General features: G+C 38.9%; 3 protein-coding genes across 6 annotated transcripts in view; 2 read left to right on the top strand and 1 right to left on the bottom strand.

Moving 5' to 3' along the window:
- EIPR1 (EARP complex and GARP complex interacting protein 1) overlaps positions 1-1,307 on the bottom strand; it is a 213,798-nt gene extending 212,491 nt beyond the window's left edge. The window contains exon 1 of one of the 3 annotated variants that reach the window (XM_037812844.1): positions 1,086-1,307. In XM_037812844.1, coding sequence (XP_037668772.1) covers positions 1,086-1,127 — 42 coding nt within the window. In that variant the 5' untranslated portion in view covers positions 1,128-1,307. The remainder of the gene's footprint in view (positions 1-1,085) is intronic. The other 2 variants (XM_037812843.1, XM_037812845.1) reach the window with 2 other exon arrangements.
- Positions 1,308-2,959: 1,652 nt separating this feature from the next.
- TRAPPC12 (trafficking protein particle complex 12) overlaps positions 2,960-16,953 on the top strand; it is a 146,791-nt gene continuing 132,797 nt past the window's right edge. Inside the window, exons 1-2 of the mRNA XM_037812891.1 lie at positions 2,960-3,145; positions 11,844-13,073. Of these exons, the coding sequence (XP_037668819.1) occupies positions 11,850-13,073 (1,224 nt within the window). The 5' untranslated portion in view covers positions 2,960-3,145; positions 11,844-11,849. The remainder of the gene's footprint in view (positions 3,146-11,843; positions 13,074-16,953) is intronic.
- Positions 5,030-7,432, top strand: LOC119516566 (akirin-1-like). 2 transcript variants are annotated; one of them, XM_037812892.1, is made up of 2 exons: positions 5,030-5,486; positions 7,302-7,432. In XM_037812892.1, exons 1-2 carry the CDS (start codon positions 5,030-5,032, stop codon positions 7,430-7,432), a joined length of 588 nt encoding a protein of 195 aa, XP_037668820.1. The 2 variants fall into 2 exon arrangements, with proteins under 2 accessions (XP_037668820.1, XP_037668821.1); XM_037812893.1 differs by having other exon boundaries at positions 5,030-5,387; positions 7,350-7,432.

Consider the following 16,953-nt stretch of genomic DNA (forward strand, 5'->3'; position numbering starts at 1 on the left):
TATTTTAACAGACATTTAACATATATTATTTATCTGTATCTATCCCTTAGTACCTTAAGCATAACATGCACTCAAAAGCCATTTGGTGATTAGATGAAAACCAATACAGGGCCCTAACAGCTCCTACACAATCTTAGCCCTACCTCTCTTGCATCTCATCTCCTAGCCCATTCTCCCAACTCATTACACTCTATCCACACTGGCTCTCTTGATGTCCTTCTAAACTGCCATGTGCATTCCCACTTCATCGTTTAGACCATGGAGGTCCATTCATTTCACAAACATTTGTTGAGGACCTTCTATGTGATAGTCACAGTGAATAGGCACTGGACAGTATAGGATGAAAAAGACATGGTTCATCAGAAATAGGACATAAGTGGAAAAACAGGTGAAATACAAATAAAATCTGTGATTTAATTAATAGTATTATATCAATGTTAAGTCCTAAATTTTGATAAATGTGCCATAGTTATGTAAGATGTTAATATTAGGAGCTGGATGAAGTGTATACAAGAACTTTCTGTATATCTTTACAACTCTTCAGTAAATTTACAATTATTTCAAAATTAACTTTAACAAAAAAAAAAAAAGGTATGATTCCTGCCTTTGTAGAACTCAAATTCTAGAAAGAAAGGTGGAAATGTAAACAAATAAGCACACCAAAGCGTGTGATAAGTGCTACGTCAGAAGTAATGTTTAGGATACTATGGAAGGTGAAAGAAGTGTTGAGTTAGCAGCCTGGAGATTGCAGGTTTAAACTAAACAGGCAGAACTGCTGGGTCAACCCTAATAATATCCAGAACCAGCCAAGGATTCCTATAACCTAAAGCAAGGGATGGATCATGGGACCTGAATTCTGTCCTGATCCTACCATTTACTGGATAATCAAATCGTTTAGCTTCCTAAAACCTTAGTTTTCTCATCTGCAAAATGGGAATCAGGAGACTAACACGAGCACTCGCAGAGTTATCGGGGGATAAAAGCTTAAGAGAGTGATCTGAAAACCATGAAACACTGTAGGAACGTGTTCGGCTGTTACTAGCCAGGCCGAGCCAGTACCTGCACTCTTCCTCCTAGTGACCCACCTGGAACTCCAGTCCGTAGATCACCGGCGCATCATCCTCCATGCTGCAGCAAGACCAGAGAAGGTGCAGTCGTTCACGCACCTAAGTTCCCCTCACTAGAGCGGGTACGTCCCCAATACGCGGGCGTTCGCTCAGGGCCCATTCATTCCCACCCTATCCCCTTTTCTTTACCCCACTCCAGAAAAACGACTCCAAAAATCGGGAGTCTTTTTGACCCACGTCGGCTTCCGTAGGGTCTCACTTCCTGACTTTTCTCTTGGTGTTATTTTACCTGCAGCCAATGGCACCAGCGCCTGGCTCGTGCGCATGCGCATTTCGGCTCGCCGGCTAGGCTTCTCAGCCCATCCTCCTCAGCGAGAGAAAGATGGTCATGGGGAACGGGATGCAAAATTGGGGTGGGGCTAGGATACGGGGAGGTATCCGATATGGCGATCCGGCATATCTCTAAGAGGCGCTGCTTTGGGGAACAGGCTGTTACGAGGCGGGCTTCGTTGCCTCACCTAGAACGTCGCCACGCCCTCAGCTGTAATTTAAAGACCGCATTCAAATACCACCTCCCTTGAGCTTGTTCTCCATCAGCATCCTAGAAATAATCATTCACCCTGGTACTGTGATAAATAATTTTTTGCTTTTCTGTTTTCGTAATTTTTTATTAATACAGTTACTAATGTGATACTGAGCTCTACGCCAAACGCTTTATTATCAATAAAGATCTCTTCAACGCAATGAAGAGACTTTACAAATGAGACTGTAAAATTGAGTAACATAATTAGTCACAAAGCTGATAAGTGGAGATTCGAACCGAATCTCAGACTGAAGTTGACTCTTCTTGAGGTCGTTGAAATCAGGGACCATGCTTAATTCATTTCCTCAACCCCAAGTAGTCGGGCAAATGGATTGGACAATAACTGGATAATAAGGAAAGTCTGTCACGTATCTCTCTGCAGTATTTGACCAGGCATTTGCCCTGAATAGGAGTCTGCATGGAAGACCGTGGTATCCCCAGAGATCTCAAGGACTGAAGGTTCTACCACTAAAACTCGTTATGGTATTTGTGGAGAGGTTGTCCCTCTTATACAGCACTCCCAAGTGTCCTGCTTGGTCATTAGTGCCCTTGGCACGACAGGAATGGAATTGCATGGAATCACAACATGTCATAGCTGAACTCCCCTTCACTAACCCCGAGCTCTCCTGGGGTTTCCTGAACCGCGAACCTCTCCTTCATTTGTGTGATTTTTAACTTTTTTTTTCCCCTCTACCCTTAATTAATCTCCATAATAGAAAAGACTGATTCTGGTTTTGCTCAATTGTATCTCGACTTCTAGAATCGCGTCTGACATATTAGATATCAAGGAGAGGCACAGAGATGAGAATCATACTCAACAACTACGTTTGCCCGGGGTTAAATTGGAGCGCTAAGAGAATGCAGAATTTTAATTCTTCTGGGTTAAATTCATCCACCATCTTTATCGTTACAGTTATTACACAAGTAGTGCAGATGCGTGGAAAGAAAAGTAGAAAATACAGATAGTCAAGGAGGCAAATCCCTAGAAATAAATACTTCTAGGGCGCGTTGGCCTGGTATAAAAATAACCAAATGTTGTCCCCTATCACCTGCCCCTTCTGCCAGAAGTTTGCCTATAGCATCTATGTTCAGAATCAGTCAGGCTAGAGAGGAGGTTAATTCTAATAGGGGTTTTTCTTTCGCCATTCCCAGAGCTGGAGTCGACTCTCTCCGGAGATCCTCGGAACCCCATCCACATTTTTGGAGTTCACGTTCCGCGGGTTCTTCTTTAACAGACCCCCCAACCCGCGGCAGCCCAAGCCCGGAAACGCACAGCGCTTCCGGCAGCCGGAGTATTGGACGCCAACTCCCGGAATGAGCATGCGCAGAAGCAAGGCGAGCTGGGGGCCGGTACTTAGCCGCAGGCGCAGGCGCAGAAGCCGCAGACCGGTCCTTGGTTCATTTTCTCGTTTCCTGGCTTCCTTCACCTTCTTCCCGGACCCTGGTTACGGCCGCAGGTGACCTTCACCCCAGTCCCCAAGTGGGCGGGTGACAGGTGAGGTTCAGACCCTGGGAAGTGGGGAGGGAATCGGGCTGTGTCCAACCACATTAAGGAGCTTGAGACCTTGTCCAGCCGATTCACCCCCCAGCCCTTTAGGGTCTCTTTCCTCTAAAGAGCGTCCCTTCCTGAAAAGGGGCCTTGGATAGGTAGTCCGTGTGAGGAAGCTGCTTGAAAAAGGAAGTCTATGCCTGGGACAGGGAATGATGCCGTCCCCATCTTGTTGACGTTTGTCACCGCTTAACAGGTGACCGAGTGGTGGAGATCATTTCTCTCACCTTCTTGAGCATCTAACTTTGCCATACTTTTCCTGCACGGTCGAGGAGTACTGCGTATTTGCCTCATTCCACTCTGACCTTCCTGTTGTCCATATCTGCAAAATTGGGGCGCCAACGTCTTCCTAGCCTGCTTTTATTAACGTGAGAGTGAAATTCAAATGAGATGAAGGCACTTGGTAAACTGTTAGGGGTACACACGTAAGGAGTTATCACCAAACTAGCCAACAGAAGTAGAGTAGGGTGAGTCTGGAATTAAGATTTCCGGCTACAATACTGACTTAGCCTGGAGCTAGCCCCTTAACTTCTCTTAATCTTAGTTTGCACTTCTCTGGAAAGAGGTTAATAGTCACCTGCTCTACCAAACTCTCAGTAGTTGTGAGGTTAAAATGAAGTAATTAATGTAAAAGCATTTAAGTCAGTATGCAAATACTGGCTGTTATACATCATGAACCCTTCCACAGAGGGTGGGACAGAACGATCTATAGAGTATATATACTGTGAAGACTGAAAACATTTAAGAAGAAGCATAAAGATCAAAGAAATGTCCTAAGATGTGTGTGTCTTTTTCACTCAAAAGTTTAACGCCAAGGGAAAATTTCTTTGGACCTAAAGTTTCTACCTTTTTAGGGCTGCTTGAAGATATGATGCTTTTGGATTCAAATACTTTACTCCCTGCTTCTTTTCATAAATTCAGAACACAGTATTGAATAGCAGGTCCTCTGTATGTGTGGAAGGGGGGGATGAATATAGAATAATGTAATAGCAGTATTATTCATTCTAGTTCTCAGTTCTTACATTCTGTAATTTTTAACGGGATCTTCACAGTTTGGAGATGTGTTGCCACTCTGCTTTATCATTAAAATTGTAATTATTATGCTCATATATGTTCAGCTCTTCACAGTTTACAAAATGCCTGTGCATTGGTTAGTATTTAATCTCATTATTCCAATCTACAGATGAGGAAAACAAGATTGAAAAATTAAATGTTTTGGAGGTCTTTTAATAGCAAAGCTAAGGCTCAAACGCAAGTATTCAGATTCTGCATTTAGTGCTCATTCTGCTTCACCCCTGCTGCTCTAGATCATGTTCTATCATAGCAGACTTAACAAGGAGAACAGACAGGTGATTACCCAGGAAGGTGCACAGACAGGAAAACTGGGCTCTGGATCCAGTTAAAATCAGGATTGGCAGTATGATTTGGGGAAACCACTGATTTTTCTCTTCTGTATGATGGAGGCAAAATAGTACTCTACAAGATTGTCATGAAGATTAAATAAGATAATACATGTAAAATACTTGTTCATAGTGGGTATTCATTGCATTGGAACTTTTGTAAATATATACTAATTAGATTTCTGCTACGTGGCATAGAACTTTTAAGTTGGTATAGGATTTGCATTATTGCAGTTTGATAAAAGATTTATAATTTCTGAGTGTTTGTGTCCAGTAAGTGAACCTGTAAAACTATAGGTCTAGGCCAGCGCCGCTGCCGGGTGCCGGAGGCGCCATTGGAGCCGGCTTGGCTTGCGGGCCCCGCTGAGGAGCTGGAGGTCAGGCCGCATTTACCGCCGCGTCCGCGCCTGGTCCCTGGCCCCTCAGCGGTATGGAGTGCGGGGCGACGTTGAAGCGGCCCATGGAGTTCGAGGCGGCGCTGCTGAGTCCCGGCTCCCCGAAGCGGCGGCGCTGTGCCCCTCTGCCCGGCCCGGCTCCCGGCCTTAGGCCCCCGGAGGCCGAGCCGCCGCCGCTTCAGACACAGATCCCACCGCCGGCTCTGCAACAGCCTGCCTCGCCCGGTAGCGAGCGACGCCTTCCAACTCCGGAGCAAATTTTTCAGAACATAAAACAAGAATATAGCCGTTACCAGAGGTGGAGACATTTAGAAGTTGTTCTTAATCAGAGTGAAGCTTGCACTTCGGAAAGTCATCCTCACCCCTCAGCACTCACAGCACCTAGTTCTCCAGGTTCCTCCTGGATGAAGAAGGACCAGCCCACCTTTACCCTCCATCAAGTTGGAATAATATGTGAGCGTCTCTTAAAAGACTATGAACCATCTAACACCGGTTAGAATGGCTGCCATTAAACAGGAAACTACAAATGCTGGAGGGGATGTGGAGAAATTGGAACTCTTATTCATTGTTGGTGGGACTGTATAATGGTTCAGCCACTCTGGAAGTCAGTCTGGCAGTTCCTTAGAAAACTAGATATAGAGTTACCATTCGATCCAGCAATTGCACTTCTCGGTATATACCCGGAAGGTCGGAAAGCAGTGACACGAACAGATATCTGCACGCCAATGTTCATAGCAGCATTATTCACAATTGCCAAGAGATGGAAACAACCCAAATGTCCTTCAACAGATGGGTGGATAAATAAAATGTGGTATATACACACGATGGAATACTACACGGCACTAAGAAGGAACGATCTCGTGAAACATATGACAACATGGATGAACCTTGAAGACATAATGCTGAGCGAAATAAGCCAGGCACAAAAAGAGAAATATTATATGCTACCACTAATGTGAACTTTGAAGAATGTAAAACAAATGGTTTATAATGTAGAATGTAGGGGAACTAGCAATAGAGAGCAATTAAGGAAGGGGGAACAATAATCCAAGAAGAACAGATAAGCTATTTAACGTTCTGGGGATGCCCAGGAATGACTATGGTCTGTTAATTTCTGATGGATATAGTAGGAACAAGTTCACAGAAATCTTGCTATATTAGGTAACTTTCTTGGGGTGAAGTAGGAACATGTTGGAAGTTAAGCAGTTATCTTAGGTTAGTTGTCTTTTTCTTACTCCCTTGTTATGGTCTCTTTGAAATGTTCTTTTATTGTATGTTTGTTTTCTTTTTAACTTTTTTTTCATACAGTTGATTTAAAAAAGAAGGGAAAGTTAAAAAAAAAAAAAACAAGGAAAAAAAAAAGATGTAGTGCCCCCTTGAGGAGCCTGTGGAGAATGCAGGGGTATTCGCCTACCCCACCTCCATGGTTGCTAACATGACCACAGACATAGGGGACTGGTGGTTTGATGGGTTGAGCCCTCTACCACAGGTTTTACCCTTGGGAAGATGGTTGCTGCAAAGGAGAGGCTAGGCCTCCCTATGGTTGTGCCTAAGAGCCTCCTCCCGAATGCTTCTTTGTTGCTCAGATGTGGCCCTCTCTCTCTAGCTAAGCCAACTTGAAAGGTGAAATCACTGCCCTCCCCCCTATGTGGAATCAGACACCCAGGGGAGTGAATCTCCCTGGCAACGTGGAATATGACTCCCGGGGAGGAATGTAGACCTGGCATCATGGGACGGAGAACATCTTCTTGACCAAAAGGGGGATGTGAAAGGAAATGAAATAAGCTTCAGTGGCAGAGAGATTCCAAAAGGAGCCGAGAGGTCACTCTGGTGGGCACTCTTACGCACACTTTAGACAACCCTTTTTAGTTTCTAAAGAATTGGGGTAGCTGGTGGTGGATACCTGAAACTATCAAACTACAACCCAGAACCCATGAATCTCGAAGACAGATGTATAAAAATGTAGCTTATGAGGGGTGACAATGGGATTGGGAAAGCCATAAGGACCACACTCCACTTTGTCTAGTTTATGGATGGATGAGTAGAAAAATAGGGGAAGGAAACAAACAGACAAAGGTACCCAGTGTTCTTTTTTACTTCAATTGCTCTTTTTCACTCTAATTATTATTCTTGTTATTTTTGTGTGTGTGCTAATGAAGGTGTCAGGGATTGATTTGGGTGATGAATGTACCACTATGTAATGGTACTGTAAACAATCGAAAGTACGATTTGTTTTGTATGACTGCGTGGTATGTGAATATATCTCAATAAAATGAAGATTAAAAAAAAAAAAAAAAGACTATGAAGATAAAATTCGGGAGGAGTATGAGCAAATCCTCAATACCAAACTAGCAGAACAATATGAATCTTTTGTGAAATTCACACATGATCAGATTATGCGACGATATGGGACAAGGCCAACAAGCTACGTATCCTAAAGGTTTCTTGCATATCTGAGTACCAGGTTTGACCTCAAGAGAGGGCTGCTGTACACTTTTTGCAACTGGTTTGATATCACATTTCAGCTCCAACTTTGCATCCTGAGAACACTTAATTGTTTCTGCAGGTCCATTTTATACAACTTGAAAGATGTTGAAACTTTCTGGTTGCCACAAGCATATCTTTCTTTCCTGCTCATCCAATAAACAGCTGTGCCCTACTGTGATAGATTTTCCAAACAAAAAACCTGGAGCAGCAGTTTAGCAAAATATGCCTTCAGTGGCACTCAACAAATGGAGTTTCCCCAAGCACAGTTCTGTAAGAAGTGTGTGTGTGAGAGTGTGTATATATGTGTGTATGTGCATTTTAAGTTATTATTTGTATTGTGCAAATTTTTTGATCTTGGGGATTCTGGCTGTGAATTTGATGCATGACAATTATGGTTAAAAACATTTGCTTGGTCTACAGAAGATCATTAATGTTTTGTGACCATATAAGTTGTAACAGTGGATTATTTTATGTGTAGGTATTATTGTTAAATACAAGGACTGTTTCCAGGCACAGAATATGAATCATAAGTTAGGATGGACATTAGATATGATTATGATGACATAGCGAAGGTCTGCAGTCTAGGTCTGCAGATGCATGGTGAGGAATTAGAACAAATTGGAGGATAGGCCATTCGACACATGGACTCCGCCTAGCCGTGTTACAAAAATACTTTGACTCCAAGCCTTAAAATACCCACATGGAGTCTGTGCTCACCTCATTCACACAATCAGAGAGCTCCCTGGACACTAAACCTCTCCAGGGAAAAGATCTCTCCTAGAGCAGGAACATCAGGGTTTGTTCCATAGCATAGCATAGGTGAGCATGGGGCTGGGCCAGCCCCAGCGGCACTGCCACTTGGGCAGAATTGGGATCCTTTAGTTGGGTTTCCCCAAATTCTTTTAAGAGGCGTCCATGTTCAACTGCTTGAGTTTTGTTTTGGTAACCTCCTGCCTGAGGTTGCTTATGGGCTGTTCTTCACTTGGTTTCCAAGGCTGAGGAACAGAAAGTAGCCTCTGTTTTGAGGAGGTGGAAGTTGAGTATACATTTATTTTTTACTGTGACTTGTTCAGGACCACATTTTACAAAATGCCTTGTTTCATTATTGTTTCTGGAAAGGAAAGTTCTATTAAAATTGTTTAGTTTAATATAGAATAGTTTTTTTTAATTAGGGCTTATTTTGAAAAATTCTGAATTTAATTCAAATGTATGCCAATACCTTCCAAAGTAAGGTAATATTCACAGACAGTTGTTCAGATCAGATGGCTTAGAGAAATTTCTGGAATATTCACATTCAAAGATTCCTTATTAATGAATGTCTTTGACGTAAACCTAACCAAAAACTGCAACATTATTCTTTGTAAATTTTCGTTATATAGTGTTAACAAGCTTAGTTGCAAACAAATAAAATACTTAAGCTATTTGTTTACCTTGCCTTCTTAAAAAAAAAAAAACTGTAGGTTTAATTGTTCTTTATGAACTTTCATTTCTCAAATATATAATCACTTAAATTTAACTAATTAATGTGCTTTAATTAAGTACATCATTGAGCAAAGCACTCTAATGAACAAAGCGATTTCTTTGCTGTGCTGACATAAGCTAAAAATCATGTCTATGGTTTATTAAAAATTCAGCCAATAATAGAAGAGAGTATGGGTTTGTGTATGCATAAGTCAAGAACAAATGCGAGTCTTTTTCCATTTTTAATTTATGTAATATTAAAATGACATATATAAATATTTAAAATCACATGTATGTAAGATGTAAAGATCAAGTATAAAACCAACTTCATTCTTCCCACCACCTAGCTTTAAAAATAGACCATTGCCAATTGCTTTAAAACACTTATATGTCCTTCCCCAATCAAATCTCCTTGCCATTATTTCTAACCCATTTCCCCAACTGAATTGGGTAATATTATCTCCTTGGTCTTTTCTCTAGTTTTACCAAATGTGTTTGTATTCCTAAAGAACACGTTGTTTAATTTCTGTGTTTTTGAACTTGATGTAGAGAGAATCATGTTGTATTTGTTTTTCTACTCATCCTTTGCACAAAATTATATTTCGTGATTCAAACATATTGATGCGTATGAAATGGTTTGTTCATTTTCGTTGCTCTTTAATATTCTATTGTTTTAGATACCACATTTTGTTTATGTATTGTGTTTATGGTAGTGGTTGTTTCCAATTTTTTGTTTTGTTTTGTTTTTGAGGGGATGGTATTTTGTTTTGACTTGCTATTTATAAACATTCATGTACTAGCTTATTATACATGTGTGCAGGAGTTCTCTGTAATGTATAGCTAGCCAGGAAACTACTAGGTCATAGACTGTGTGACCGTACATTTATTGTTTCATCTTGGATTCTTCAGAGTGAGAGGAGGCGGTTAATTTTATTGAGACCATGGATGTACCACTGGAGTTGGCCTGGAAAAATCAAGATGTATGGTTATCTAAGACATATGATATGAGTTTGTAAAACTTTACTAGATAATGCCAAATTGTTTCCAAAAGTGTATGTACAAATGTACACCCCATTCAACCTGTTCAAATCCCAGCCTTTTTCCTGTTTTGTCACTTTTTATCCTACCTATTTATAGGAATTCTTTATGTATTCTTGATTTTAATCCTTTCTCAGTTATATGTGTTACAAATATCTTTTCCCTGTCTAAAGCTTAACTTTCTTTAGGTTATGTTTAAAGCACAAATTTTTTTAATTTTAATGTAGCAAATGTAATCATCATATTAATTGTTCCCATGTGTATAATATGTTTTTCTTTTCTGTCTTCTTTAAAACGTCCTCTTTATTTTTGGCTTTCAGCAGTTGGACTATGATGGGTCCAAGCAAGGTTTTCTTTATTTTATCCTGCTTTGATTTTTTGAGTCTCTTGGGTCTAAGTGAATATTGTCGTGAAGTAGCCTCCTTTCTGGTCTCCCTGTGGAACATTAAAGAATAAATAATCTTTGTTCCTTTTCATTATATTTTCTTTATTAGAGAAATTGTAAGTTTATAGAAAAATCATGCAGAGAAAAATAGGGTTTCCATTTTCCCTGCTGCCACCACCCACACACACACACACCCACACACACACACTAGTTTTTCCTGTTTTTAACACTTTGCATTAGTGTCATACCTTTGTTACAATTGATGAAACAATGTTATTATAATTATACTATTAGCTATAGTCCATAGTTTACAATAGGATTCACTGTTTGTATTAAAATTTCTGAATTGTAAATAAAATAATACATGCTTCTCATACTCGCCTTTTTTGTTCGCCTATTTTAAAAAAATAGCATTTTTTTAATGCTATTTTGTTGAGATATATTCATACAACACAGAAACCATTCAAATTATACAATCACTGGCTCACAGTATCATGATCAATCTTAGAACATTTTCCTTACTCCAGAAAAGAAATTTAAAAAAAAAAAAATCCTCCCGTACCCCTTATCTCCTATTATTGACCCATAGTAGTGGTGGACTACATTTGTTATTGCTGATGAAAGAGTATTAAAATATTACTGTTAACTATAGTCTGTCATCTTTTATCATATTTTCTTAGACTTCCTTAACTTGAATTTGTTCACAGTGAAAATAGAAATGTATATATAACTTTTACCAAAAAAAGTCTTCAAGAAAAGGAACAAATACTTTTTTGTTAGGAATTAAACTCCTTGCCTCATTCTGTGGCCTTCCACCGTCTAGTGTCAACCCAGCATTTCAGCCTTAGCTGGTTCTGCTTTCTCCACTTAGTAGCTGTATGATTTTGAGCAAGCTTTATAACCTCTCAGCTTCAGGTTTCTTCCTCTGCAAAAGAAGAAAATATTAACAGCCATATTATAAGATGTTCTGAGGATTAAACAAGAAAATGCATGTAAGGCACTTAGAACAATGGCTGGCACATTGTAAATACTCCATAAATGTTAACTATTTTTGTTATTGTCATCAACTTCAGTGATCACTCCTCAATGAGCATGCCTTTTTGCCTTCCTTTTCTTCCTGCTTAACTTTTGCCCATACCTTCTCACTATCTCAAATTCCTGGAATTAAGCAACAACAAAAGCTCAGGGAGATTGAAGAGATTATTATAGTTTGACGTGTCATAGGAAGTCTTCATGGAAGTGGGGGGCTTCACCTGAGTCTTAGTGAATGAATGGTATTTAAAAGGTTGGAGACGTGGAAATCTTTTATATTTTGAATTATTTAAATATATAGCCAATAAATATTTTAAAGTAATAAAAGAATTTTTAAAATAAGATTAAATTAGTTTAATATTAGCTTGAATACAAAGTGGAGGTTATTTTGTTTGTTTTTTGTTTTTATATACAAAAATGAGTTTACATGTTTGTCTTTGTTTCAGGCAACTATGGAAAATGCTCAAGGTACTAACCAAAACATGACTGAGAAGTCTCCTCCAGCTGAGATGGGAACTGAGAATATCATTCAACCAGTGACTCAGGACCAAGGGCAACTCCTTTTTCATGAGGAAACCATTGATCTTGGTGGAGATGAATTTGGGTCTGAAGAGAATGAGACCATATCAGAAGATTCTAGTAATTTCATTGATAAGCTTAATGAACACATGATGGAGAGTGTCCTCATTTCTGACTCTCCTAATAATAGTGAAGATGATGTGGGTGACCTTGGTTGTTTGCAGGAGGTTGTAGAACCTATAGAAGGCAAAGCTGATCAAGGACTGGAAAATACCATAGATGAAGAAACCGATACTCTGAGTAATGACAGTGAAACTGATCGTGATGATACACCTAAGGATGTCTCTGACATGACCTCTGATAGCAGAACCTCTTTGAAAGAAGACCCAACACAAGAAGTAATTAAAGGTATGCCCATATTTGAAAATGAAGATGCACTGGACTCAGCCCCAAGTGATGAAAAAACTAATCCAGAAGAGCAGGTATCAGAAATATCTTCTAGTCAGTCTTCTAAAGATGAGCCTATCCCTGTGTGTACCATTTTCAGCCAATCAAATACAACTAATTCCCAGCCTCATTTGTTTCTTCATGATGGCTTTGAGTCTCAGATGGTAAAATCTCCTAGTTTCAGCAGTGCAAGTGAAACTTCAGCCAAGACACCCCCTCAGGTGGTTCAGCCAAGTCCCAGCCTGAGTAAATTTTTTGGAGAGACGACCAATACAAATTCCTTGGCTTCAGACTTCTTTGATTCATTTACTACTTCCACTTTCATTTCTGTCAGTAATCCTAATGCAGGCTCTTCAGTTCCAGAAAAATTGTCTTCACTCACTACTCCAGTGGGAGATAAATCTCCCAATTCTGCTGATCCTTCTTACTCTGCAGGGATAGAAAGCTCAGAATTGGGTGTTTCTACAGCTTCTGCAGAAATTCCTCAGTCTCCAAAACCATTTTCACAGATACAGACTGTGTTTGCAGGAAGTGATGACCCCTTTGCCACAGCCCTGAACATGAGTGAAATGGACCGAAGAAATGATGCATGGCTTCCTAGCGAGGGAACCAAGAATGTTTTGATTTCAGTAGCTACCCAACAGTATAGCACAGTGTTCATAGACAAAGAGAATCTCACCATGCCAGGCTTAAAGTTTGACAACATTCAGGTAAGATATGGAATATTTTTAAAAGAATTTCACTAGTAGAAATTTTTTCAATGTAGTATATAATTATGTGTTAACATCCCATCCCTTTTAATCTGTTTTGGTAAAAAATATATAATACCTTTGAAAGAATTGAAAAATCCTTATTTTCCAACAGATCCTAAAATTATGATTGTGAGAGACTATGCATTTGTGTCAGTAGGTAATTTGGAACTCTGTTGATTTCTCTGATATGAGATATTTAAGATATTACTAAAAGTCTTTGTGTTTTAGTTTCCTAGGCCGCTCAAGCAAACACCATGAAATGGGTTGGTTTAAACAATGGGAATTTATTCACTCATGGTTTTGAGGACAGGAAATGTCCAAATCAAGACATCATGGAGGCAATGCTTTCTCCCCAAAGACTCTGGCATTCTGGGCTGGCTGCCAGTGATCCTTGATTCCTTTGTCACATGGCAAGGCACATGGCGGCATCTCCTGGTCTTTTCTTTCCCTTCCAGATTCCCTTTTAGCTTCTTGTTTCCTGTGGCTTTCTCTCTCTCTTTCTGAGTTTTATTCTCTTATAAAGGACTCCAGTAATAGGATTAAGACCCATCCTGATTGAAGTAGGACACATCTTAACTGACATAACCTCCTTAAAAAGTCCTACTTACAGTGAATTTACACTGACAAGAATGGATAAATATAAGAACTTTTTTTTTCTGGGGTACATGCAGCTTCAAATCATTACACTTAGAAATAAATACCAGCCAGGTAGTTAATTACACTGTAATTGTCTGAAGTCGTTTTAAACTTTGGATGACCAGTTTATTTTTGAAATTTGAGCTCCAGTAAATGATAAATGCATTCTCTTTTTAATCTGGAAAAACATATTTTTATTACATATAGCATACTTGATGTAAAAAGAGTATTTATAAATCCAATAAGAAAAATATTAATTACTGAAAAAATAAATCACAAAAATATTTAAATGTTATATATAGTAAATGGAAATATAAAAAAGTTCACTCTCTAGTAATCAAAGCCAATCAGATTGAAACAAATATTTCCATTTTCCATCTGTTGAATTAGTATTTTATTTGTATTCAGTATTTGTTAGAACATGGGAAAATAGCCTTAGGCAGTCCTGATGGGACCCTAAATTGACACAGCCTTCCTCAAGTAAAATTTTTAAATGCATGTCAGAATGTGCATACCCTCTGATCCAGAAATTCCACTCTTTAGAATTTATTCTAAGGAAATAATCACACGTGTATACACATGCCTAGCTATTGGGATATTCATCAGACTATGGTTTATAAATATAAAAAGTCTGAACAAATCTAAAAGACCATCATTGGGAAGTTGGTTGAATACACTTGACTCATTTTGTCTTTACAATGAAGTATTATGTAGGAGTTAAAAATGATATTATCGCTGAGTATTTAATGAGATTCACATTTTATTGTTAAATTTTAAAAGCAGTATATAAAATAGTATGGATAGTATGATAAACTTTTTGTAAGTGTATGTATACAGATGTAGAAAAAATTAATTGATTGATTATACCAGGATTGCAGGTAGGATTAACAATTTCTGTGCAGTCAAGTACATGAGAAGGCACCATACCTCCCAATTCACTTGCTTCATATCCTGTTCCCTTTTTCATGGAAGTGAAAGAAGAGCCAATAGGCTTCAGCAGCTGTTCAGCAGGTGTTCTTGGTAGCATAGCCAATTGAACCTTCTGAGTGATGAGTTCTCTAGGAAAAAAAAAATTAATGCTAGAGAAATGAGATCAGTTCATTAATTTTTCTAGGTAACTGAAATATAAGCATGTAGGCATCCAGATCTTGGATATTTGATAGACTTTCCAAAAATGTTCACCTATTAAATGTAAGTTTTCTGTGGGCTTACAATCTACCAGGTATTGTAATAAGCATACTTTCCTGCCTTCCTAAGCAAAATATAATGAACATAATTTAACCTATGCGGGATCTGTTTAATGAATACCAGGTATTGGACTGTGATTTAAGGGTATATTTGAATGTTTACAATTTGATTTACTTTTTCATTGAATCCTTACCCATTCTCCACCCCATCCCTCCCTTCATACCCTGAATCCCCAGGGTGACTTAAGTGTTCCACTTCTTGTTTCTTCCCTTCCCTCCCTTCTTGATCCTTGTAGTCTCTCCTATTTTTCCTTTATCAGTGGATCTAGTAGCTATTCCTTTTCAATTCTCTGTTGGTTGCTGTTTGCTTCCCCTTCTGTTTGTAATTCAGGAGAAAACTGAAGGATGACTAGGAAAATAACATAACATAAAAGTACTCAGGTCCAGGGGTATTAGGACACATTTGGAAATCTGTAGAGGTTTTTCATTTTGATTGTCAAAAGGGCTGGAGAGAGCAAATGACACTTAGTTGGTGGGGCCAGAAATACTAAATACCCCTCAATGGCTGGGTTGTATCACACAATAAAAACATTGTCCTGCCCCAAATGCCAATAATTCTCAAGTTGAGAAACATAAGTCTTAAAATTCTGTGCTAAAAAGAAAAAAAAAATTATCTGCTAGTTTAACTTAGATAAAATCAAATAAGGAAGCTTCTGTTTATAAGTGAAAGGTGTAGACTTGATGATAGCTGCCTTCATAGCTCTGAAGCTTCTATTACTTACCACAACAATCAATGTTTCCACATGGCTAACTGGGAAATAAGTAGGGCATTCAGTCAGGCAGCAGGTAATTACGGAGCACCCGTTACATGCATAGAGCATGTACTTAGAGATGAGTAATGAGATAGTCTTTTCTTTTTGTGTCCATAGCTTTGGAAACCTCATGGGGCACAAAATTTTAACTAAAAATAGTTCCCAAAATACTTTTGACTTTCACATATAACAAATACTCTAGATTAACAAACATTTGTTCACCTAGTGTCTTGTCAGTTGCGTCTCACCCTTCAAAGAAACTTTTTATTTCCAGGATAAAAAAGAGAAACTTTAAGGTTCACCTTGAATGAAAATGCAGAGTTAATTTGCCAGATAATTTAAGATTAGTGTAACAAACAGTAGTTTCTGTATTAATCTTCTGTGCACACCAAGCTTTTAAGATGTCAGCCAACCATTTGGTAGCTCTTATTGACAAATTTCTCTTTCGGCTATTGTTACTCTTAACGTTGTTTGTTCTGTGTCAGATTTCAAACACACATCTGAATTTTTTTTCCAGGTTACTCACCTACTGGTGTCTTATGAAAAATCCCTTTCCTATGGAATAAAAGTTGAAGGGAAAGAAAAAAATTGTTGCATGACTTTTGTGACTTAGAGTAACATCACATGATGAATATAAGCATTTACAACTAATTATAGTTGTAGATGGCATCTGTTCTTTGTAAAGAAGTGAATGGGAAGTTTGTAGGGAAAAAATAGTTCAAGAATTTTCAGAATGAGTAAGAAAGGGAAGTTGGAAAATTGTTTGTATGAGACTTGTTCATTAAAAAAGGGGGAAAGGAGGGGAAAAATGAAAATAGCAAAAAAGTAAGAATTTCAGCAAAATTTCAGTGGTAAAAATAATAGAACTTTAGCTTCGTGGACCATTCAGAGGACATCTCCAGGAATATATTCTGGCCTGCTGGTAGATCTAGAAAGTGGACACACATATATTTTTTTTCAGCTGTTTGTATGCACTACCACTTTCTTGTCCTTGATCCCCTCATGGCCCCTTCCCTTTCACCTTTCCCAGAGTTTACATTTGACAGGATTCCCATCAAGAAAGCCCATGCAGTATAGTACTACCTTTTCAAGGCCACTCAGAAACCCGTGAAACCTCCCAAAAGCCAGACATCATTAGTACTGCCTCTCTTAACAATCACCCAAAGAGCTCAAAACTTCTAAGAAATGGAAAGTAGCTATTTG

Source organism: Choloepus didactylus, chromosome 20 (genome assembly GCF_015220235.1).
Source record: "Choloepus didactylus isolate mChoDid1 chromosome 20, mChoDid1.pri, whole genome shotgun sequence".
Classification (NCBI taxonomy): Eukaryota; Metazoa; Chordata; class Mammalia; order Pilosa; family Megalonychidae; genus Choloepus; species Choloepus didactylus.

What these genes read in the sequence shown, in the direction of transcription:
- LOC119516566 (XM_037812892.1), top strand. Translation starts at nt 5,030, where the DNA reads ATGGAGTGCGGGGCGACGTTGAAGCGGCCCATGGAGTTCGAGGCGGCG. An exon ending in CTATGAACCATCTAACACCG is followed by an intron (nt 5,487 to 7,301) that starts GTTAGAATGGCT and finishes AAGACTATGAAG; the next exon opens with ATAAAATTCGGGAGGAGTAT.